This window comes from Corvus kubaryi, unplaced genomic scaffold (genome assembly GCF_017639235.1).
Source record: "Corvus kubaryi isolate FWS band 111438036 unplaced genomic scaffold, C.kubaryi_AGA036_p1.0 78, whole genome shotgun sequence".
Classification (NCBI taxonomy): Eukaryota; Metazoa; Chordata; class Aves; order Passeriformes; family Corvidae; genus Corvus; species Corvus kubaryi.
In genome coordinates, this window is record NW_024582065.1 from 8,404,659 (window position 1) to 8,428,030 (window position 23,372).

General features: G+C 53.1%; 1 protein-coding gene across 8 annotated transcripts in view; it reads right to left on the bottom strand.

The window, feature by feature from the left end:
• Window positions 1–23,315, bottom strand: part of KCNT1 (potassium sodium-activated channel subfamily T member 1) — a 77,347-nt gene extending 54,032 nt beyond the window's left edge. For 4 of the 8 annotated variants that reach the window (XM_042052696.1, XM_042052695.1, XM_042052694.1 and 1 more), the window contains exons 1-2: window positions 23,143–23,314; window positions 10,257–10,436 (exon numbers count right to left, since the gene is read on the bottom strand). In XM_042052696.1, the coding sequence (XP_041908630.1) occupies window positions 10,257–10,436; window positions 23,143–23,273 (311 nt within the window). In that variant the 5' untranslated portion in view covers window positions 23,274–23,314. Of the gene's footprint in view, window positions 1–10,256; window positions 10,437–10,583; window positions 10,803–23,142 lie in introns of those variants that run through there. The other 4 variants (XM_042052693.1, XM_042052692.1, XM_042052699.1 and 1 more) reach the window with 3 other exon arrangements.
• Between the last annotated feature and the right edge of the window lie 57 nt (window positions 23,316–23,372).

Here is a 23,372-nt window from a genome sequence, read left to right on the forward strand (position 1 = left end):
GGGAAGGAGCCGGGGAAGCTCCCGTGGGAGCCACGGCCGGCAGCGTGCGGAGCAGGGAGGGATCACCGCGCAAAGAAATCCGCACCCAAACCTGACAAAGCCCCGCAGATCCCAGCCACGGGTCAATCTGAGGGTGTGCTGGGGTTTGCCTCGCCTTACAATGAAACCTTTTAAAGAGTCCTGCAGTTGTAGCAGAGGTTGAGAGCACACAGTACCCGTGTCCATTCCCAGCCGTCCAGGAGAGCGACAAACCCCATCCTGGAGCGAGGAGCTCGCCACAGCCCTCTGCAAACCAGGACCAGGGAACAGAGGAGAAAACAGGACCAGGAAAAGAGGAGAAACAGCACACGAGGAAGGGGGGGATACAACCTGCAGATCCATGTTTAACTCCAAGAGTTTGGGGGCATGCAGAGGGGAGGATGGCAGCACCTTCCTCAGGACCCTCGCTGGGTAGGAGGATCCCAGTTTCCAGCCTCAGCAGAGTGGCCATGGGTGGTTGCCCAGACAGGAGACATGGACAGACCCACTCCTCGCTCCCCCACACCCCACAGACAGCGTGTCCAGCGCCTCAGAGACAAACACTCCCCAGCAGCCAGCTTAAAGTAAAGCTGCAACCAAAAGCTCAATGCCAGGTGACAAGAGAGGGTCCTGGAGAGAATAAGAAGGCGCCAATTTGCCTGGATTTGCGGAGGAGAAGGACAGGAGTAATGTGTGCGCCGGCCTCCAGAGGGCCCCGCCACAGTGAGATGGCAGAGAGGCCGCAAAATCATCTGTGACAAAGGAACTGGTGACCGCAGAGACGTGAAATCCTGCTCAGCAAAGCCACGGCAGCGGGCAGAGAGCGAGGGACAGACTCAGACACCCCAGGTGGGTCAGGGGAGCGATGCCACACGGGGGAGGGAGCAGTTTGTGCCGAAGATGGACACCCCCAGCAGCAGCAGGAGGTTTGCACTGAGCACAGAGAGCACCTGCGCTCTTCTCCAGCACTTCGTGCAACACCCAACACCCTGTCCGGGGACACAGACCGCTCTCGGGGTGGCAGAAGATTCCCGAGGGAAGAATCCCAGCCCTGCTCCTCACCCTGCAGCTGGCAGCAGCCCCGGTGCCAGGGAGCCAGGGAGCTCCGACTCCAGCCCACCAGAGCATGCCGTGCACACAAGGGCATGGTGGCACGGCCAGCACCTCAGCAGAGCCCAGCTCCACTGAGCAAAACCAGGGTATTTCTGCACCAACACAGGCAGCTACAAACCCAACCCTCAGTGTTTCTCAGCTCACATCAGGCAAGACTTCAGCTCATCAAAGCAGCAACACCACAGGGGGAAGATGTGATTGAAGCTCTCGGCTTCACTGAGGGACACCTGGCTGTGTCCTTCCCCTCACCACTCTTCAGTCAGTCGCCTCTCCCAGTTAATTCCTGGCTGTTTCACCCTACGCTACCCGCTGACCTCCCGAGCCCGCCGCCCCCGGCAGCGTGTGCTGTTATCCCTCCCCACCATCCCTCCTTCCTTCCTCCCTTCCCTCCGGCTGCGCCCACGGCCTGGCCCAGCTCTGAACCCTCGAAGGCTGCGGCCGTGGCTACTTGTGCATCATGTTACACACCCACACAACTGCTGCAGGGAAAAAACCAGGGCATCAGGATGGGGAGAGTGCGAGCAAGATACACCTTCTCCATGGCTAGAGGGATCCTATTCCATGGGGGAAAGCCTCACAGGAAAAACATGGGGGAAGCACCAGTGACAGGTACCCTAACACACAGAAAATACATTTGGCTGCAGAAACTTTCATCCCTAAACCCAGGGCTGGCACCCAGCACGTTGGGACTGAGCACAGAGGGATGGCCCTGGAGATGTCCCAATCCCAACGTGTTGTGTCCATCCACAAATATTGCTCCGCACCTTCCACTCACAAAACACCACTTCCACGTCCTGTTTGACTGTCAGCAAACAGCTCCAGGCTGTCTCCTGAAGGAAGCTGAGCAAAAGAGAACCAGATGGTCTGTCTGGAGAAAGACAGAAGCAAAACCAAGCATTTGTGGCCCCGGTGCAAGTCCGAAGAGGCAAAGCCAACTCAAAGCTCCTGGAGTTCTTCCAGAAAGCCGCGGATGGCCCTGGCAGAGCGCGCCTGCCCCTGCACCACATGGCTGAGGTAGTTTTAGAACAGAAAATAACTCTTTAAAGTGCTTGCAAGCATTGCTTCACCCACTACTCCAGGCCTCCTGCCTGAAAGGAAAAGTTTTCTGAGTTTGAGAAGTTTGGAAAACATTGAATGTTGGGAAACGTTCCTTTAATCTGCTGGGAACATGCTGACATCCATGGAATTTCTGGCTCACCAAGGCCTTGTATTTCAACTCTATCACCACAAACTTCTTCATTATCAATTATTTATTACCTAGAATAATTAAAGGGGAAATGCGGAACCTGCCAGGGGATCTGCAACCCTGAAAACTCCTTCCAACCCTCTGGCTGTGCAGGGGAGATCTTAAGACACCTCCTATGAGGTCATGGGGACAAAAGAGAGAGCAGAGTCTGCCACCTCCCCACAGACTGTCACCACAGGGACGTGCCTGCTCCAGCAGGCTGGACTTTGATCATCTCCCTGCAGTAAAACAGTCAGCCATAAATTTGCTAAAATGGCAACAAAAAGCTTCACAAAGAGAGGAAATGAGGTCACGGAGCTCATGAAATTCAATGCTATTAATTTACACAAAGTGTGATGTAGCAACGGAATCTAAACTCTGAACCGCCTGAAAGATTTTTTTTTTTTTAATTGCAGCAATGCAGCAAATTAATTGACTGATAAAGGAAGAAATCTCCAGACCTGGAGACTGGAGGCTGCTCCAGCAGCCTGCACTGCCAAGCCTTGGTGGGCAACCGTGGCCAGCGCAGCCCTGAGAGCAGCTGGCAAGAGCCTTGCCCAGAGCCTGTGTGACCCACTCTGAGCTGCCCTCCAGGAGCAAGAGGAGGCAATTTACTTGCAAATGAACACCTTCATGTCTGCTGTGGATCCAGACAGGTGCCAGTGGAGCAGAAGAAAATGCAGCGTGGCAGGGAAGTCTGCGCTCGCTGCAGGGCTTCACTGGCAACGTGCCCAACATCTGCCCCTTGAAGCAATGCTAAAATAGTGCAGTGAAGGATTGGTCCTGTCTGTTGGTGGAACTTCTGAGAACCAGAGATGTCTGGATTCAAATTCCAGCCTTTTATACCTGTCTAAACCCCTCTGCTGCACAGTCTACAACAAAATGAGGATCTGAGATGCCTCACAGGAGGACTTACTAACCACGGTATTCAGGCTCTGCTGTGATCTCTTTTCCCATGACCGTACGGGTCTGAGGGAGAGCAGCTCACAGCTGAGCAGGGCTGGCACCAGGACAGGGCTGGTGCAGAGGGAGTGGAACCTCTGTGTCCCCCGAGGCTGCGAGCGGGGGATGCCCGAGCTCCGGCGCTCCCTGCACACAGCCAGGCACTGAACAGGTTGTGCACAGGAAAAGCAATGAGCACCACCATCAGAACAGCAATAAATTATTCCCCTTGGGAACAAAGGTGCAACTGTGATGAGAGAAAGCGGTGGGAAAACACAGCAGTAAAATTTAATGCATTCTCTGCAATTACAGCTCCAGCTGCCAAGTTGTTTCTCGTGCTGTCACTACAGCAGTGGTGACAGCTTTGGTCTCAGCCCGACCTTCCAGCCTCACCTAGAGCAGCACGACACTCCCGGGGATTCCTGCAGGCACAGGGCTTTGCTGTGATGCCAAACATCAGCGTTGCCTCAGCAGGTCTGTGGACACAGATTCACACTCGTGATGCCTCCCTGTGCTAAAGAGAGCTGGGGAGATCTCTGCCAAGGTTTGACATCAACCAAGCAGTTCCCCTGGCTCTCATGTGGAAGCTGCTCCCTCCCTGCCCTTTCCCAGCAGGCTGAAGTGGCACAGGAGCTCCAAGGAGCCCCTGGCAGAGAGATGCACCAGGAGCAGCCAGCGATGCCCCATCAGGCTTCAGTGTCATGCCAAGAACACGTGGAAGGAGCTTTGCCCCAGTTAACCACAGCAGCAGCCAAGACTCCAGCACTGCTCATGTCCCTCTGCACTCTGTTTGCCAGGAAAACTTTCAGTCAGGACTATCAGTGTGTCCCATACAACTGGCTGAGGGGAGTAAAACAATTCATTTTGCCCATTTTGTGTTTAATTTTCCATGAGCAAGGTCAATGCCAGGCCAGGGGCTCCCCTGGGAACGTGCCCACCTCGCTGAGCACCTGCAGCCCCCTTGCTCATGCTCCCCTTCACTCAGGTATCTCCAACACCTTGAAACGCTGTTTTTCCTTTCAATAAACAGAAAAGAAACCAAAGGGAAAGTAAATAAACGGGAAAAAAACCCGCCCCAGGGAGGGATGGAAATTTGAGCCCACAGTGTTAAATTGCACTAAATAACCGAAAATCAGTGTTGTTCTTCCTTCTCCTCAGGGCACAGCCGTGCATTCAGCAGCACTCCAGGGCACCTCTGCTCGTTCCACCAGCCTGCTATGTGCACACACTTTTATTGCAAGCAAGGGCCCACTGCGGACAGTGAAAACAATATCCCTGAAAAAAAGCAATGGCCATTTTTTAAAATAAAATAATAGTTACAATTACGAGAGAACCGCATTTCTTCTTTGCTCTATTACTTTCATAACTTTCCTAGGACTCCTGCCAATGGCCAGGGGTACCTGCCTTGAGATGAAGACACCAGAGCACACCAGTAGCTGCAAGGGAACATCAATTAAAGAAACTCCAAGCAGCACAGCAATTAAGACACAGCGTTGGGAATCATCCCTGCAGCCTTTCAGAACAACTCGAAAAACAAACCTCAATTAAGAATGCTATCATTAAAAAAACCTACAAACACAAGAAAACCCAAATCAATTTCATAAAGCTGCCACAGGCTTCCAGTGCTCTTCATCCCAGTGTATCCCATCTGGAGCTGGGCTGAGGAATCCAGGGGCAACACATGTTGGGTTTGCCTCTGTTAAGACTGAGGAGCTGCTGGAGGGGAGGTGCCCACACCACACAAGGCTGTAGAATGTGGGGTTCATGGTTATTCCTCCATGTCATGGGGCAAATGGGGCTGGCAGCAGATTTAGGAGCACCAACACCCTGCCCCAGGAGTTTCCCCTACCCTGCTCTAAGCTCTGCTGCTCTGGACCTACCACACCGTGCTCCGTAAGAGCTGTGGGCAGGACTGGAGGCCTGGGATGCTCGTTCCCATTTGATCCAGGAGCAGGAATGAGCCTCTCTGGGGGAGCACAGTGTGTCCAGCCGGCTGCTCCTGGCCAGCAGCTTCTCCAACAACTTAGATGGATCTGAGGATTGAATTTGGTTTGATTTCGCTTTGCCAGGTGGCAGAAGCAGAGGAGAAGCAATTCAATTCCGCTGGCCACAGAGGCACTCCCAAGTTCCTGTGTGGGATCCCACCACCTTCTCCCGTGTCATTTGTTACTTGGTTTGTTCAGGCAGCATCACTGAGTCGTCCCTTGAGAGATTCTGCACCCAGGGCTGGTGGAAATGGGTCTAAACACCATTGCTGAAGGAATTATTAGCAATAAATGCCTTCAGCCTGCTTTACAAGCACGGGGTCAGACTGCTGGGGGATGAAGAGCACTCCTCAGGGGAATTTTGTGGCACACAGGCACCAGAGCTGAATCTCCTAATTCCAGGTACAAACCTTCACTGGCACAGATGCTACAGCCTGAGCAGACATTGCAGTGACTTAAAATATTGGCCATTACCTCACCAGCACGGAAATAAATGTCTCTAACTCCTGGATACAAATTGGAGTTTTCAAATTAGCATCTGCATCGGCCAAATAAAATGAGGAAAATTGGCCGTTCAATCAAATGGCAATGAAGTGGGGATTCAGCCACAGACATATTCAGGGAACCTGACTCGGGAACACAGAACAGCCCAGCCCCATTAATGTAATGATGCATTTGATGAGGAAGTCACTTGGGGCATGTTAGCACGAACACTGCAGGGATAAGATCCTCCAAGGCTGGTATTGCAGCACTTCACTTTGCTCATGCCAAGCATAATCTGACCCAGGATTTACAGCCACCACTTAGTGACAAATTAAAGAGGCAAAGACCAGATGTCAGGTCACAGACAAAGAAGTTGTCAGACTCTAAATAAACTGAAAGCAGAAACTTAAAAGAATTGGCCCCAGTTGTCAAGCTCCTCTTTTCTTGGTTATGCAACATCCAAAATATCTTTGATTTGAAATAGGAGATGTTAAAATTTTATGGAGATGTTGCTGAATTCTTCTGCACAAGCAGCTTTTCCAAACATTCTCATCCATCAAAATGATTCCTTGCTGATAATTAGCTTCAGAAAAATGCACTTAATCAAAGTGACATCCATTACTTCTTGCTACTGGAAATAGGACTGTGGCTTCTGACGATGATTTTCTGGAAAGTGTTCAGACTATTTAAATTAGGCAACAAATAAGCTCCTAATGACACTTTTCTGAGATACAGTTTAATTTTATTTATGGGCTTTTTTTTTATACGTGTCCCAGCCCAGCTGTCAGCACTGTCCAAGAAAAGAGAATGCAGCAGATCAAAAACTGCCGTAGTCAGGACAGCAAACATCAAAGGGATGCCACAGCTTGGGGTATGAAACAATATTTATCAATCCAGCAGATGTGCTTTCTCAGCTGCCTTTAATCAGCAGTTGCAGCATCACTTCAGAACAGGAGCCTCGCTGGCAGAGCCCAGCCCGCAGCTCCGAGGGGATGCTGTGCTCAGCTCCTTCTCCCTCCCCCCAGCACCCCCTGGCCTTTCTCCCACAGCTCCATGGCACAGAGGATTCCCATACCCGGGAATGTGAGGAGGGAGCCAGGCCCCAGCAGTGTTTGTGCCCCCAGTTCTTCACCTTCTCTTTGCTACAGGCTCAACACCTCAAACTCTGCCTTTGCTGCTGAGGCTCCGGGTGCTCTCATGTCCACAAAACATCAGTGAGGTAAGAAATGCAGTTCTGCCATAAGCAAGCAGAACAAATCAATTTTTCTCCCAGTACTGGCATTGACAGCACCTTCCAAAAGGGAAAGAAACTTCTGAACCAGGCAGGACTAATGCCAGACAGCGGAGGTGACTGCAAGGTTCCCAAAGAGAACCTTCCCTCCCCAAAGGAGAAATCACCTCCCAGTCCCTCTCAGTCAGATCCTTGCCCTGAGAGCAGTTTGTACCCTCTGGAAATTCAGAGCTGAATGACACCTAATCCCGTTTCTCTAACCCAAGGACCTGCCTTGCAGAAATGTCAAGGCTAGAATTTAAATACAGCTAAACCCAAAGCCTTCCACCGCCTCATGGTAGTGAGTTCCAAAGATGAGTAAGATGATCCTGGAAGGAGCACTTCAACTTGACAACTCTAGATTTGGTTGTCATTAGGCTTCTCTCTCTCTGTTTCACAAATCCATTTACCTCCCACATTCCCTTTCCAGTCAGCCGTTTCCTATTTGCTTCCTGGCCAATTTATTGCATCCACCACGCGGCGTTCAAAGTGTTATTTTAATTCTCCTGTCAATCAGTCTACCTGCCAAAGAGCAAGCCCTGCTCAGTTAGACTGACCGGGTTCATCTTTCACATTCTAAAAACAAAAGTAAATTAGGAGCAGCCTAATTTACCCATTCCACCTCCCATTCACTGATCAGTTCCTTCCGTTCCGGAGGTTATCTGGACAACTCTCTCCTCCTACTGTACCACAGCTCTCTAATTATCTGCTTGTTCCAACGAGCTCTCATCTCCTCAAGCTCCAGCATTACCTCATTCCCTTACCTCAGCCCAGGGTTGGTGTCTATTCAGCACCCTCTGTGATGAGGATGCACTGATTCATCTCTAACAGAAAGCGTTTTAATTCTCCAGAAGCAGCAAAACCTGGGCTCCCCTATGGCCTCCCATCCTTTTGGTCTTTGCTGACCCCAGAAACCTCCTCACTTCCAGCAGCACACTCTCATTCCAGGGTAATGTTCAAAAGCAGATCTTTGAGACACAAATGTTTTAAGCATTCCTTTCATAAATAAATGATATATTCAGCATTACAGGCGTTTTCCCTCAGTGTTACACCTCTAAGTCCAACAAGCTCTGTTTTACCAGTCATGGCTCCCCGCAGGGTTTACGTGGGGGAATTTTCCTCAGCACGTCCCTGTCAGGGCTGTAACAAAGCACTTCAAAGCACAACTCTGAGCTGCTTATCATCCACAAGCACGGCAAAGCCAAACAGTCTTTCTGCTTTTCATTTTTTTCTTTGCCAGCCAAAATCAGCTCCTGATTCAGTGGGTTTGGAACAGACTAATGAACTAGTCATAATTACACCAGCGAGCTTGATTCAGCCACAAGGTCCCACTGTTATTAATGACTTGGACTGGAACTTAGGCCTAACAGCAATATTTCCCAAAGCCCACAGCTCATCTTGGCTCCCAGCGAAGTCAAGTGGGCTCCAGTGAACAGCAAATGTGGGCTCACAGCTCTGCGTTCCCAGACACGATGGAATTAGTGGTATTTTCCAGAGGAAGGGGGAATCAAACAACCAAAGAAAGCAGCACAAAGCCTGTGAAATCGAGAACAAGGCTAATGAATTCTTGAGAAACAAGGCTAATGAATTAACAAAATGACCCAGAGTATCTCTCCATTAAAATTAAAGAGATGCTGAATCAGAAAGACTCAAATCTAGAGCAAAATGAAGGCTAAGGGGTGTAACCAGAGAAATACAGAAAGAACACAATCTCCAATTGCCATCTTCCATATTCCAGATGCTTTCAAATACTTAAATACGAAAACTATTAAACCCTCAAACTTGACCAAATGAGCCATATCACAACCATTGTGAAATCCAGACATTTTCTGCAGCCAGAATTTCATGTTCACTTCTCAACTGGTGCCATAAAACTGTATTAATGTTTAAGTGTCTGTTAAGGAAATCTGGGCTTTAAAACCTCCAGGATCGCAGACTCATTTTCAAGCCAGACCAATTTTATGCAGTGATAAAAGTTAGGAACACTTATAGAGAACATTTGTAAAACCCACATTCACAGTCTCAAAGCCAAATTCACTTCTTTTTTTTTTTTTTTTTTTGCGTTACACTTGTACATCTAAAAAAATGAAATTATCTTTTAAGAGAGATGCGCAAAAGCCTTGATGCAGGTGTAGCAAGCACACAGCAGCTAGTCAAGGACTAACCAGTAATTGAAAGGTTTTTTCCGACAAGAATCACATCTCCCTTTGTTTGCATCATGCAATTAATTGGTGGGGAAAGATAAAAATCCTCCTGACTCCCCATTAGCACTGCAGCTCCTGGGTATTTATGATATGAACAGAGTTGAAGGGAAGGTGCTCGTTCCTCTTCATTTAACTGCTCTGCCCATGGAATTCACCTGCCACTCATGGCATTCCTTCTGTTGCTCACTCAGCCTGGGGATAAATCCCAGCCAGGAACAGCGGGTTGGTGCTCAGCACATAAAGGCCATTCCTGTGGTCAGCCCAAGGAAGGGAGAGTTGCACCACAACCCCAGCAGCTCTTTAGGGTTACCCTGCCACCATCAGCACTCCCTGCTGCAAAGACAGCGGCCAAGAACAGCCTGGAGGAGCCATCCCCCCCAAAATAAACCGATGTGCTCAGCCCAAATTCCGCACATGGTGTCACAGGGAGTTCCACCAGCCCCTCACTTCACCACCCCACACCCTCTCCCAGACATCGCTCCCTTTTCCTGCTTGCCAGCCCCTCATGGGACTCCAGGACTCAGCAAGCTGCCCACACAGCGTAGCGTCTGCTGACCCAGTACACCCACAACTCCCAGCACATCCAGCACCCTGGAGCACCCAGATGATCCGGGAGCCAACTCTCCGAGCCACCCGCGGCCTCCACCCCCTGCACACCCGCACATCCCAGCGGTCCCACACGCCGCTGGTTCCTGCCAGCACATCCCAGTGCCCGCGGGCTCCGAACGCCCCGGTGCCCCCCAGCCTCCCCCGCCGAGAGCCGCCGGCAGCACCGCGGAGAGCTCCGCGCCGGGCGGTGTCGGCTCCGCGCCCGCGGGAGCAGCACCGCGGAGAGCTCCGCGTCCCCTCCCCGCCGCGCGGGTGTCCCAGCGGGGGCTCCGCGGGTGTCCCACGTGTGTCCCCCCACCCCAGGTACGCGTCCCCATCCCCGGCAGTGTCCCAGGTCCGCGTGTCCCTCCCGGCGGGTCGGTGTCCCCGCGCCCTCCACCCCGCTGTCCCCGCGGTGCGCCCCGAACCTGTCGTCGCTCTGGAAGGACTGGTCCCCCAGCAGCAGATCGCGGAAGCGGTACCGGGGCGGCAGCGGCAGCACCTCGGACTCCAGCTCCGTCATCTTCAGGGAGGCGATGTCCAGAATGACCCCGCTCTTGCGGCTCCCGCCGCCGTCCCCGTCGCCGCAGCCGCCGGGCGACGAGAGCCTGCGGGAGAGAAGGGGACAGCGGCGATGGGGGGGCGAAGGGGGAGCCCTGCCCTGCCCGCCCCCGCCGCCCTCCCCAGCGCCTCCCCCGGGGCCGGCCCCGCGCCACCCGCACCCCGCACGCACCGCACCCCCCGGCCGCGATTACATTGCGGGGCAGGCGGCCGTGCCCCCCCTGCAGAGCGCTCCCCCCGGGGGCATGGGTGGCTCGGGGCTCCGCCGGCTCAGCAGAGGGGCCGGCGGGGCGGGCAGGGCGCGGAGCGCGGTCCCCCGGAGCGCCCCGCAGAGCGGCGCCGGGCACAGGACATTTGCTGCTCAGCAGGCGAGCGACGGAGAGCAAGAGGAGCCAATGGCAAAGCCCAGTTGCCGGGAAGAAAATAAAACTGCTCGCAAGATAATCGAGAGCTGACAGCCAAACCCAGATCCACCCCCAGCCTCCCCCCCGCAACGAAAAGTAGGGATGGGAGGCAGGCAAGGCGATGGCTCCACAGCCGTGCTGGAAGCAGAAGCACAACCTGCTCTCTGGACTGCTGGCACTTAAATCATCTGAAGAGCCCCAGGATTAAATGAGAAACCACGAACGCTGATGACTCAGTCGCCTGTCCAGCTGCCAGGTGTCGTGGCCAGGAGGATACATCACCCATCCCTTGGCATGCCAGTGGCTCCGATCGAGGGGTGGGGGATGGCAGTGCCTGGGAGAGACCCAAGGTGATGGCTCAAAGACAGCTGTGTGTGGCCACTACACACAGAGAGGAGATTAAACTCAACCAGCTCTCAGAGGTTATTTCAGAGGGTTAAGGGCTTTCTTTGGTCTCTTTTCTCAAAGCTCATTTATCAGCCAGAACGTGGGTACGACCCTGCTACCTGTCAGCTCGAGCTACCGACCACAGCAGATTTGGATTGAGCTGAAACTTCCCTTTACAAAGCAGCAAAGCTGTTCATTGCAGAGACACCAAAGGCAGGAGCCAAGATCCTGATCCTTCCTGGTTTGGCTTCATCAGTGAAGTTCATCCATGCCATGACAGGAACACCAATTTCACAGATCCTTTGTGGGAAGAGGGGAGGACAGGGAGAGCTTGGAAGAGAAATGGTGCTTCTGAGCTGGTTCTTTGTGCCTCACATGTAACTTTGGAGTGTGAGGCAGCAAATGGCTGAAAGACTCCAACTCCTGTGCGATGTACTTCCAAGAGTCTCACCCAAAGCCTCTCCAATCCATTCCCAGCAGCTTCCCACAGCTTTGCCTCCAGTACACCCTGCACAAACTAAACACAGGCAAAAGAGCTTCTGGCAGCTGGCTGCTGAACTGGCACTGAGCAGATACCCAGGGATTTGCCGCAGGGATGGGAGCCGAGGCTCCTCAGATCATTTTCTATCTTTAACAACTCAGGCCCCTGTAAATCAGTTCCCAGCTGACCAGATTCCAAAGTCCTGCTCAGCTGTTGTTCCCAAGTTTCCAGAAGAGCAACCAGCATGCAGAATTTCTGCTGAACACAGCCCCAGAAGACAACCCTGCTCGCTCTCAGCGCTTCAGATGGTTCTCACTGATGTTATTTGCCACTTAATTCTATTCCCCCCCCGAGCTTTGCAATCCCTTTAGCTGCCATATGCACAGTGCAGCCAAGGCCGTGCACTGACTAATGCATCTGTGCAAGGCCTTGGGCACCAGGGAGGTTATTCTCTGCTACTCATTGATCCAAAACTTGGTCTTTAAGATAAATCAAGCCAAACTCCTGTCAACTCAAGCGCTCCCTCTGGGTCGACTGATACAAACACCAAAGTTTGCTGATCGCCTCTAGCTCATGTTGCAAACGAGGATCTAACATTAAGCACACAAAAAAGAAAGCCACAATTAAGTCTTTCCTCTTAGAGCTTAACCATGACAAATTAGGCCAAAAGCACGCTGTTTCTAGGGCATCAGGGCAGCATCCTGAAATGCACATTTCAGCGAGGGAAAATGCAATTTTGAAAAATTATCCACTCTCTTATTATAACCATGGTTTAAAGTGGGGAGCCAGGTGCCCGACTCCAAATGGGGGTGATTATAATTGCACCTGAAGGAGACTGTCACACTCAGTGCTCTCCAGTGATTATGAAGTGCCTGTTTAAAGGAGCACCTCGTTTCCTTCCCCAGAGGAAAGGCCGAGTGCTCCGGCTGCACAGCCACGGACACACTGACTGCCACCTGGAAAGGGCACCTTTACCCACAGCTGCCACCCTGTCTGACACTCCACAGCTCCCACTGTGGGTCCAGACGGGGAGGTCCATCCTTATCCTGCACCCTCTGGGCGTTATGGATGCTCACAGCTATGCCCAGCCATTCTCTTGGATATCAAATGTCCATCTTTTAGGGTTTGGGTGCTGTTGTTTTTTTAATCCCATGTGATTCTTTTCCAGATTAATTAATCCATCAATCCTGGCCTCAGATCATGTGTCATATTCATGAAACAAAGCAAATACTTACCACTGTCCTCTCTCAGCATTTAGAAACTGTAGTAAAATCCAATTATATCAGCAGCTCTGAAAACACAATTTCTGCTACTTGCATCTGAGTTTCTTCTCCTATTGGCAGTCGCAGCTACACTTTGAATGTATTTTCTCTTATTCTTGCATACAAAATCATTCAGAATTTTAAAATTTTGGCACATTTGTTTATTCTGGATGAAGCTTCACTACAAGAAACACTGCATTCGCTTGTTTGTTAAAATGTCTTTATCAATTACACAGAGATTTTGAGATGTTGCACATCAGTGTCGTCGACAAAAGTGCTCCTGCACTGCACACAGATCTCCTGACATTGGCACAGAGGATTTGCAGCCTCTCCTCCCAAACACAGGGATCCTGAGCTATGGAAATGCCACTGCAACCTGGCTACTTCTTCAAAGCTGTAGTGGTATAAAATAAAAAATTCATGAACAAGCTCATTTATTGCATAGTCTTCAAATACTATAAAAAAAAAAAAAAATCCTGGAGTGGTTTATAGCTAAATACAGAACCGCAGCTTTATTTTTATCATCCCTTTCCTTCCTTCCTCCAGAACCATGTACCACTAAAAAAGCGAGCTGCAGTCAGCATATGGAAACCTCAACACTCTTCCACTCTCTCGCTACGGCTCCGTCTCTCCCCCAGCTTGGCCAGCTCCCCGCAGCCATCGGGAGCGGGACACGCCCCTGCTCAGCCTCCTGGGACCGCGGGAGCTGGGACCGAACCGTGCGTGACCCAGACCAGACCCCCCCCCGCCTCTGCTCCCATTAAACCGCAGCCAGACCCGGTCACCGCCCAGTGCAGCAAACACAGGAGCCCCGGAGCCGCACCTGCCTTGGGGTCCTTCAATCCTTTCCTGTGCCTGGGCTGCTCCCAGCCACGTTCTTGCCCTCCTGATTCCACCTGGGACACGCAGGGAGCCTCGCTGCTGACAGCAGCATCCCCCGGGGCTGGAAGTGCCGGCACAAGACCAGTGAGAGCCCACAGAGCTCCCTGTGGCTCTGCAGTGCCACGTGTTCTCTGGAGCTCCTCAGAGCTCGTCAGGTCCCCAGATCCAAGAGGCAGCTTTGCCTCAGGGGAAACCCACAGGCAGGGAGCTTGTAGTAATGAACAGTAGGATTCCCATTATTATTTGTGACTACATCTGTCAAAGAAGAGGAAGGACACAGCCCGAGTTCCTCCTCTGCTTTCATGCACATTGCACACCACAAAACCCACAGAGCATCCTCCTGCTTCCCGCCACAAACCAATCCCAAACCTCCCGGGGTCAACACAGACCCCACACTCGTGCTGTGGTACCTGTGTGATGGAACTGCCCAAACCTGCCAGGCACCCTCAGGAGCTCCAAAGCACTCAGTGACACCTCTGCTCTGCCAGCACCAAAAGCTATTGGAGGCCCTCCCGGAACGCTTTTCCTCTCCTCCTTCTGAGGGCTGGAGAACAGGTGAACCCATGTTTGGGGCAAGTCCTTGAGCAACCTCCAGTCTAAACCTCTCCTCTCCCACTCCAAGCTGTAGAAGGAGCCAGAGGCACGAGGTCCTGCTGGCAGCCGTCTGTTCTAACTCCATCTTTCCCCAAGGAGGATGGCCAGGGAGTCTGGATGTGCAGCCAGGAAAGCAAGCACCTCGTGTCCAACATCAGCATCCCCTCCCTGGGCCAAGCCACTTCTCTTCACATTCTGCTGTGCCTCCTGTGCCTCTAACGGGATGGAAAGGACAATCCCTGGCTGAAACACTGGAGCAAGAATCACACACAGTGTCTGCCCTTTCTCTTGCTGTTGGCACCGACACAGGACGCAATCTGCTGGCAGAACCCAACCTTTGGGCAGCAAATGGGCACTGGTTGGGCAGGAGTCTCCAGCTGCTCTGCTGGCCCGGATGATCATGGGGTGACAGTGTCTGGATTGCACTCAAGGGCTGGGACACTTCTCCAGAGGGTCCTTGGGGCCAGGCTGCTCCAGGACAGCAAGGACTGTGCCATGTCCTGTCCTCCCTGACCCAGCCATGGCTGCAGAGCCTGGCCCTGCATCCTGGTTCATCCTTGGCAAGCCCAGCCACCCCCAGGCTCTCCAAGCCTCTCCAGGGAGCCAAGCCATACAGGAAATGCTGCCCTTTCTTTTCCTATAGTTATTTAAATATACACAATCATCTGGTGTTTGTTTCTCCTCCCACAGCTCTTCTGGTTACCAGGTTACAGTTGTTCTCCCCTCTCTTTTTCGTTTGGGGTTTCTTTCCCCTCTGAGTGACATCCCTGTGGGGTCTCCTAATGGCTGGAGTTCGTGGGGACACAGATTTGGTCCCTAGGGCCGGGCTGGAAGGCAGAACATCCCTCCCTCCCAGCCACTGCAGCAGGGCTGGCACTGCTCTTAGCACGGAGGGGTGGCAGAGCTGGCACAGCACAGCTGAGGAGAGGGCAACGACCAGGCAGGGAGGGAAGGCAGCAGCTCTGCACACGTGGGACAGGCCCCATGGCACGTGTGCCTCACACACCGGCTCAGCATCCCCCTGCCCAGGCACTGCCCTGCAGGGACATCCCCACGGAAGAGCCAGGGTGCTCATTTCAGAGCTGCTTTCCCTGCCAGCACCTCTCTCTGTGAGCAGCAGCCAAGTCACTGTTGGTTCTGTCTTGGCTCGTTGAGGAAGAGCCCCAGATGCTCATCCCACCGTCCCCTCTCCCTCCGCAGAGCTCTCACTGTGACTCACGGTCACCGCTCATGGAGACACCGTTACTCATATGATGCTTGTGGGTTTCATGGTTTTGGATTCTAAGAGTTTAAAGAGCTCTGAGGGATGTGAACAGGCCCATCCCAACACCCAAGTCATTATTCCCTTGTAGCCTGAGCGGCTTTGGCCCAAGTCCTGGTTTTGGGTGCAACAGCTGCACATCTCTATATATACACACACACTCACAATGTATGAAGCGCTCTGTCTCCCAGATCCAATTCCTGCATCCAAATTCCCATCTCCACAGACAGCTGGACTGTCCACGTCAGGAGCTGCTGTTGCTCAGAACTTCTCCAGAGCTGCTGAGCCCTGTGACAAATCCATCCATCGCTTCCAACAAGCACAGGCAATTTAGCACCACAGGCCTCATGGAGAAATTAGCATTTTGTGTGTTTCACGTGGAAAATGAACAGGAAGAGTGAGTCAGTGCAAAGCCCCACAAGCCTTTCCCCCGCTGGCAAATGCTATTTTCTAGAAGATAAAAGTAGAAATTGTACCTTCCAGGTCCAGAGCCGCTTTTCTCTTTAGACAGCCCTGCATTAGCAGTCCAGCCCCACATCTCCCCATCCCTTCTGGCCTGGTGCACACGAATGTTTTGTGGGACAGGGCAGAGCTCACAGGAGCCACAGCCCACAGAGAAGCCTTTTCCCTCTTCTTTGATCCCACAGCAGCACACGGAGCACACGAGTGGCAGAGGCAGCTCGGCATCCCCAGTCCCAGAGAAACTTAGCACTGGTGGCCCTGCCAAGGGAAGGGATCCAGGGGGAGTGACCCACAGCCATCCCCTTTTTCCACAGCATCCCATCAGGAAGGGTTGGCAGTGCTGGGGGTTCCCAGCAGGCATAAAGGCAAACAAGCCATGCTGATGTCCCTAGTGACTGCAAAGCCCAAAAAACACCGGGAGAAAGGAGGGAGGGAAAGCTCATCCTGCACATCCTGGGTTCCTGGCAGGTGAGGGGACCAGCTCCTGCTCCTCAGGCCTGGGCTGGGGCCTCCTCATGTTTTCCTGGCAGTACTAAGTGGTATCAAAAGAAAAACCAACTGGAGCAGTGCAAGGTCTGGTAGAACCGATCTGGTCTGTGGAAGGTTCCCTGTCCATAGCAGGAGTTGGAACTGGATGATCTTTAAGGTCCCTGCCAGCCCAAACCCTTCTGTGATTCTTTGACTTGCAACCAGTTTATTCTGTTGTGTAAATATGCAAATAAAATGCAAATTAGATCAGCTGATCACTTGCAGCACATCATCCCAAGCCTGCTTTCCTAAGGACACAGCTCTGCTCCCCATCCCAATGTCCTTGAGCACAGGGCTCCGAGGGCCTCATTCCCAGCACCCAGGATCAGCCTCGGGAGAAGGGGCAAACCCCAAACACGCTCAGCCTGCAGAGCCAAGGTCACCAACCCTGCCAGGAAACTCCTGACTCAGCCATCAGGGCTATTTATGGATCACACCAGGCCCCATCTCTGCTTGCTGAGGTTTCCCGGAGTGTCCCGCCCTTTCCCAGCAGGGACATCACCCTTTTTCTGCGTATCCCAGCGCTGGGTTTGTAGGGTGGCCTGGGAGCACGTGCAAATTCTTTTAAAGCTGAATCAACCCCAGTGCTCAAGAAATGAAGCAACCCGGACTCACTGGCAGAGAAACAATCCCTCAGGGCAAGGCCCCGCCAGTCCCACTGGGGATTTCGGAGGCTGTGCACAGCAGACTCCTCAGGAAAACCGCCCAGCCTTTAATGACAGGGTGCTGCAGCACGCAGGGATAGCACCAGGCTCATGATTCATGCCAACCAACCACGACAAATCTTAAACCCAAACAGATTATTAAACTAAAAAGAGAACAATTCCCTTGCCACAGCCTCCAGAGCTGTTCCTGGAGAGCCAATAACCAACCCTCCACCCTTGCCTGTGTCTATGATATCCCAAGGGACGAAATCCTGGCGATATCTCACTCCCCCTCACCCCAAGCTGTTACATCCTCTGCCACATTTGTCAGTGCCCAGTAGCTTCCAGGCTCACGTGAAAATAGAAAGGCTGCAAGATGAGGAAAGTGCTAATTCTTGCTAATAAACTGCTGGGAAAATCTTCCCTTCTGCCCAGCCCCAAGCTGCTACAAGCAGCAAGGGTTGGAGTGTGGAGAAAAAACTTCTCCATGCTCCAGACTCCTGCAGAACAGCCCCTGCTATGGAAGCAGAAAATAATAGAGGGACGTGGGAGGAGGAAGAGTCTTTTCACACTGTTCAAAAATACAAAGTCTTGCAGAAATAAACCCCCAAGAGGCAGGTTTGTCAACACACCTGCCAAGCCAGGATGTGATAGGATGAAGGGGAGATGTCTCCTGGGTTGGAAGGCAGGAGAAAAACAGAAGGGGGGTGCTGAAGCAAATATCAGTGGGGTCCCACAAGGTTCTCCACTGTTCCATGGCTTCAGAAGGGATGGGAATGACTGCAAATTATCTGGTGTAGCCAAGCCAAAGCCAGACTGTAAACAGGAAGATCTTGTGGCACTGACCGACCTCACGATAAAATGTCAGACAAAAATTAGCATCAGTAAATTCCAACTGATCCAAAGGGAGAGGGGGACAATCATCTTCCTGCACAGGCACGAAGAGGTCTGAGTGCAAATCAGCACTCAGAAAAGAGCCAGAGTCACAGTGGATGATGCCACAAAGCCAATGGCTCTCAGTGGTGGTCAAAACCCCAAATGTCAGGGAAGGATTTTCATTCCAGACAAGCCCACCATGGAGTCACACACATTTCTGGCTCCCCTCCTCAGAGATGAAACAGCACAGAGAATGGCATCAGAGATAACTGTGGGTTATAAAGTGTTTTGTGCAAGGCGAGGCCAAATAGACCAGGAGGAGTCTTTAGCCTGAAAAGAGACGTGATGAAAAGCAGATAAAATCAGAGCGGACAACCAGGGAGCAGGAGTATCACAGGAGCTGCAGGAGGGCAGGGAAATCACAGGGCAGCAGCTCAAAGGAGCAGCAGCGTGTTCTGTCACGGAGCAGCTGCATCACACAAGTCCCATCCTCTTGTGGAAGCAGAAGGTACCAGTGGCTTCAAGAGGGAGCAGGTGAATCCCAAGGGAGGTACCATCCAGGCTGTGGAAGCACAGCCACAGGTACAACCTCCAGCCCTGGGAAGGGCTGCTCCACCCTGCCCTCTGTCCCTGCCACAGAATCTCACAATGGTTTGCGTTGGAAGGAACCCAAAGCCCATCTCATTCCCATGGGCAGGGACACCTCCCGCTATCCCAGGGTGCTCCAAGCTCTGTCCAGCCTGCCCTTGGACACTGAGGAATGGGGCAGCCACAGCTTCTCTGGGCACCTGTGCCAGCGCCTCCCTCCCCTCACAGGGGAGGATTTCTTCCTAAGATCCCATCTAAACTTTCCCTCCTGCAGTTTCTGTCACTTCCGAAGGACACCAGGCCAGAGGCACCTGTGCTCAGAGCTCTCCTGGCTCTCGGCCTGGTTTTATTCATGAGAAGGATGAATGAGATGTTTCACACTCCAGCCCAGCCTGGCAGGGATGCAAGAGAAACGTTAACAGGCTCCAAAACAAATTGCGTGCAGCACTCGGGAACCAGGCGTGGGGGTCAGGGAGAGGTCGCTGCAGGAGAATTGGGAGGATTCAAATAGATGCTGTAAATATTTTTGCAGAGCAGAAAGAGCCCTGAGCACAGGCAGTGACCTACTTTGCTGTTCTCCAGAGAACGGTGACATGGCCAAGCCAGAACCCAAGGGCAGCTCCAAAGGAGGGCATTCAGCACACTGGGGGTCCTTTTTTGAGCAGAATAGTAGGGAGGGGTCCCAAAAACTCTTCCCACTGAACCAAGTGTGCTGGTGGGTGCTCCTCTGCAGCAGTCTAGAGCCTCACACTTCCCCTTCCTAAGCATCTGAGGAAAACAAGAGCAGAATTCTGTCTTATCTCTGCTACATAAACACTCTGAAAATACAGCGTGTTTGGCCTGGCAGTTTCATGGCTCCCTATTGCAATTCCTCCCAGCACAGCAAGGCCAGGATGCCCACGGGCAGCCAAAGCAACAGCTGTTGCAGTCCACAGGGCTGACTTTCTGGAAGCTGAGGAATGTCCAAGCTGGTAATCTCGCCTGGAGGAACTGATTACTAATTAGCTCCAGAGTCTGCTTCAGTGCAAGCTCTGCCAAAGAAGCATCTTCTCATTCACTTCCAGAAAACAGAAAACTTTAGAGACAACAAGAGGCTGTCAGCTGCAGGGACCATCCTTGTGCTAAACTGAGACAGTTCCTTGGACACATCCAAAGATTGCCAGGAGAAGCCATGGGAGAGCCATCCTGGGCCAGGATGAGTGCTCACACTTCACAAGAATCCCATTTAATCAGTGCTCTTTTTTTTCTGCCTTTGGACTCAGGCAGAGGCTTTAACCAGAGTGGCAGAAGGTACCTATGGGCATTTCTAACCTGGCTGCCACAGCTCCAACTCTTGCTGTGAATTCTAGGGCCAAAAGCCCTGTCCTGCCTGCCCAGCCAGGTGGGACTGGGAACAGACCCCACTGCAGCACAGCCCCTGCCAACCAAGCCCCCTGGAGCTGACATTCCATAGGCACATCCTGAGTCTCTCTGCCTGCTGCTGTCCAGCCCCCAGCTTCAGCTTCTCTGCCACTTGAGAGCAGCTGGGACCCACCTTCCCTCCACATCCCGCTCCCAAACCCATGGCACAGCACCCAAATTCCCGCTCCCATGGGCTGTTTACTCAGATACAAACAGCAGCAGCCACACAGATCCCCCAGAAGAGCCATTTAGAGCACACCTGAGAAAAGCCACGTACGTCTAACGCAAAGCCATGACCTTCCTAAGCAGCTGCTCCAGGTAGCGCCGCCTTCTTCCAGCTCTTCCTTCTCAGACGAGCCATAGGAGCAGGAGGCAGGGGATGGAAAATCCAAGTCTCCTCCCGCCCACCCCTGCCTCTCCCGCCGGCCCCCTGGCTCGGGCAGGATATTTTTGTGTGAGTCCTTCCATCTGGCTGCTCATCCATCACTCGTGCCCGCAGTGCCCTTACATGGGCAAGGCGGAGGAAGCGGAGCCACTGGCCGGAGGAAATCCTGAGTTCCCCAAAGTGGATCCTTGTGCAAACATTTACCCAGACTTCCCACGAGGTAGGAAAGTAAAATTTAGGCTCTTTGTACCCTCTGGGAACCAGAAATGTGTATTTGCTGTCCAAACAAATTCTCAAGTGCTTTTACAATTAACTCCTTGCTTTCTGCCTGGGAGGGACTTTGGGGACCATCACTCCCTTATAAAGAGGGCCAGGAGGAAGCTCACAGACATTTCCACACACATCTCCACACTCAGGCAACTGAGAAGCTGGAATTTCCCTTTAACAGCTTTTAAGCCACCTCTAGATTTGCTAAGTGAGGGGATAATTGAATTTTCCACTTATTTCAACAGGGCCAGCCCAGCTGAGGTCCCTTGAACATTCAGCAGAAGGTTCAGTGAACGTGTTCTACATCTTTGCTGCTCTATCCTGGCTCTCACATCCCTCACACACACCTCTGGTGACAGCTCTGCTTGTCTGCCATCACACCTACAAGCGCAGAGAGGAGACAAGGAGATGGTGCTGGACTCCAGGGACTGTGCACAAACCCCACAGCAGCCTGGAGAGGAGGGGAAACCCATGGGAGGTGAGGAAGAAGCTCTTGTAGCCGGCAGAGGCTGAGCGATAGCAGGTGGTTAAATGTGGGTGATCATCCACTGGCAGGATTTGCGCCCCCAGCCCAAGCTGCAGGAGAGGAAAGCAAAGAGCAGATCAGCCAGGGGCCCTGGCATCGTCTGATGCTGCTTATTGCCTGCTCCTGCCCTTTCTCCTCAGCCTGTCTGTAACAGTCCTTTCCTGCTTCTTCAGCCGATCAGCTCTGGAAAAGTGCATTAGAGAACAGTCTGCTGTGAGCTGGAGCCGGGGAAGCTGCCGAGTCCTGCAGGCTCCAAGCAGCTTGTTTAATATCTGCAGAAGGGCAGCAAAGGGCTGAGCACAAGGGCAGGCAAGACAAGCCATGGAAAGCAATGGCATTTCAACCTCTCCGGAGCCTGAGGGGGTTAGAAACACATCGAGCTGTAGAACAATAATTAGGAAACAAACCTCCTCTATTCAGATTGAAAGAGACAGGCGGGAGGATCTTGGGGCAAGGATTTTGTAGTGCTATAGATGAGGATAAATGACCCCGGGCAGGGCTGCAGTGTCAGTAATGAGGAGCAGCTCCTCATCATCCCGTCATGCTGGAGTTGGAAAGCTCCGGGAGCTGTCGTCTCCAACCCGGTCTCTGATCCTCACACACACAGACACATTCAACATCCTCCTCAAGGGTGTCATTTCTGCAGACACTCCAAGCACAGCTGCAAAATGAGGCAGTTTGGGGAAAGCACTGTGCTCCACAGCCACCCTGCTGTGCCCAAAGTAACCAAAAGGTGTTATCCAGAGTTAGGGGGTCCTGAGGCACCTGACAGAGAGGACAGCGGGGAGTAGCAATGAGGGACTTAACCCCAAAAGCCAATATTCAAGGATTTTATTAATTACCCAGTCAGCGGCAATGTACTGAGAGTTAAAGAACAGACTTTCTTCTTTTCCATTTAGGTTTTTAGGAATACAAGATTGTTTCTCTAAGTCGTGGCAAGCAGATGAAGACATCTGGGCGGCCCAGGGCACAAACCCAGCCAAGGTCCTTATCCGCCAAGCAGGAATTGATACACACAATTCATCTGCACATTTCAGCTGGCATTTGACGAGTGTGACAGTCAGAAGAGCCACACCAGTAAATTTAATCAGAACAAAGATAACACACAGCATTTATCAGGGAAAACCAGGATACTTCAGCAAGGACCAATTGTGAGAAACAGCTGCTGCTGCCAGCCACAAGAGCACGGTGGCACTGAGTCCCCCCGATCTCCTCAAGCAGCTCTTCCACTCTCACAGCAGCCCCTCCCTCACACTGGACACTGTAACTTCGGCATAAAACCAGCCCCAAGCTGGAGCAGGGGCTGGGCAGCACCTACGGGAGTGTAGCTTTTTCCCGGGTGTATTTTAGCCCCTTGGCTTTGGGGTGGCTCCAGGGCTCAGCCAAACACTGCCTCACCCTCACACCCCGGAGCACGGCCTCGGTCCGGGCTGGGCTCGACAGAGGGACAGCATCGAGCCTCTTCCCATGAAGGATGTGACTGCTCCAGGGTCTCCAAACACCCCTTCCCCGTACGCAGGCAGCCCCCGACCGGCCCATTCCCGAGGTGCTGTGCCCACGGGGAGCATTCGCAGGGACCCCAGCCAGGCCTGGAAGTGCCGCAGAAACTTTCCTCCAGGCTCGGGGCACGGGGAGAGCGGTGGGGACGGGGAACGGGGGTCCTGCCTGCCGCGCCCGGCTCCCCCCGGCAGGAGAAGGGGCTCCTCCGGCTGCACCGGGAGCTCCGCGCTCCCGCAGCCCCGCGGCTCCCCACGACGGCAGCACGGGCACCCCGGGGACCCTCCCCAGCCCCGCAGCCCCGGTACCTGTGGGCGCTGCCATCGTCGTAGACGAAGGAGCGGTTGGTGTAGCACTCGGAGCAGACCGGCCGCCCCTCCGCCGGCCCCGCCGGTTTGTAGATCCCCTGCAGGCTCCGCTCCTCGCCCGAGAACGGCATCGGCGCAGCGGCGCGGGGACCCGGAGCGGCGAGGCGGGGCAGAGCATGGGCGCCCCGCGCTGCCGGGGGCGCGGGCCGGGGGCTGCCGGCCGCGGGCAG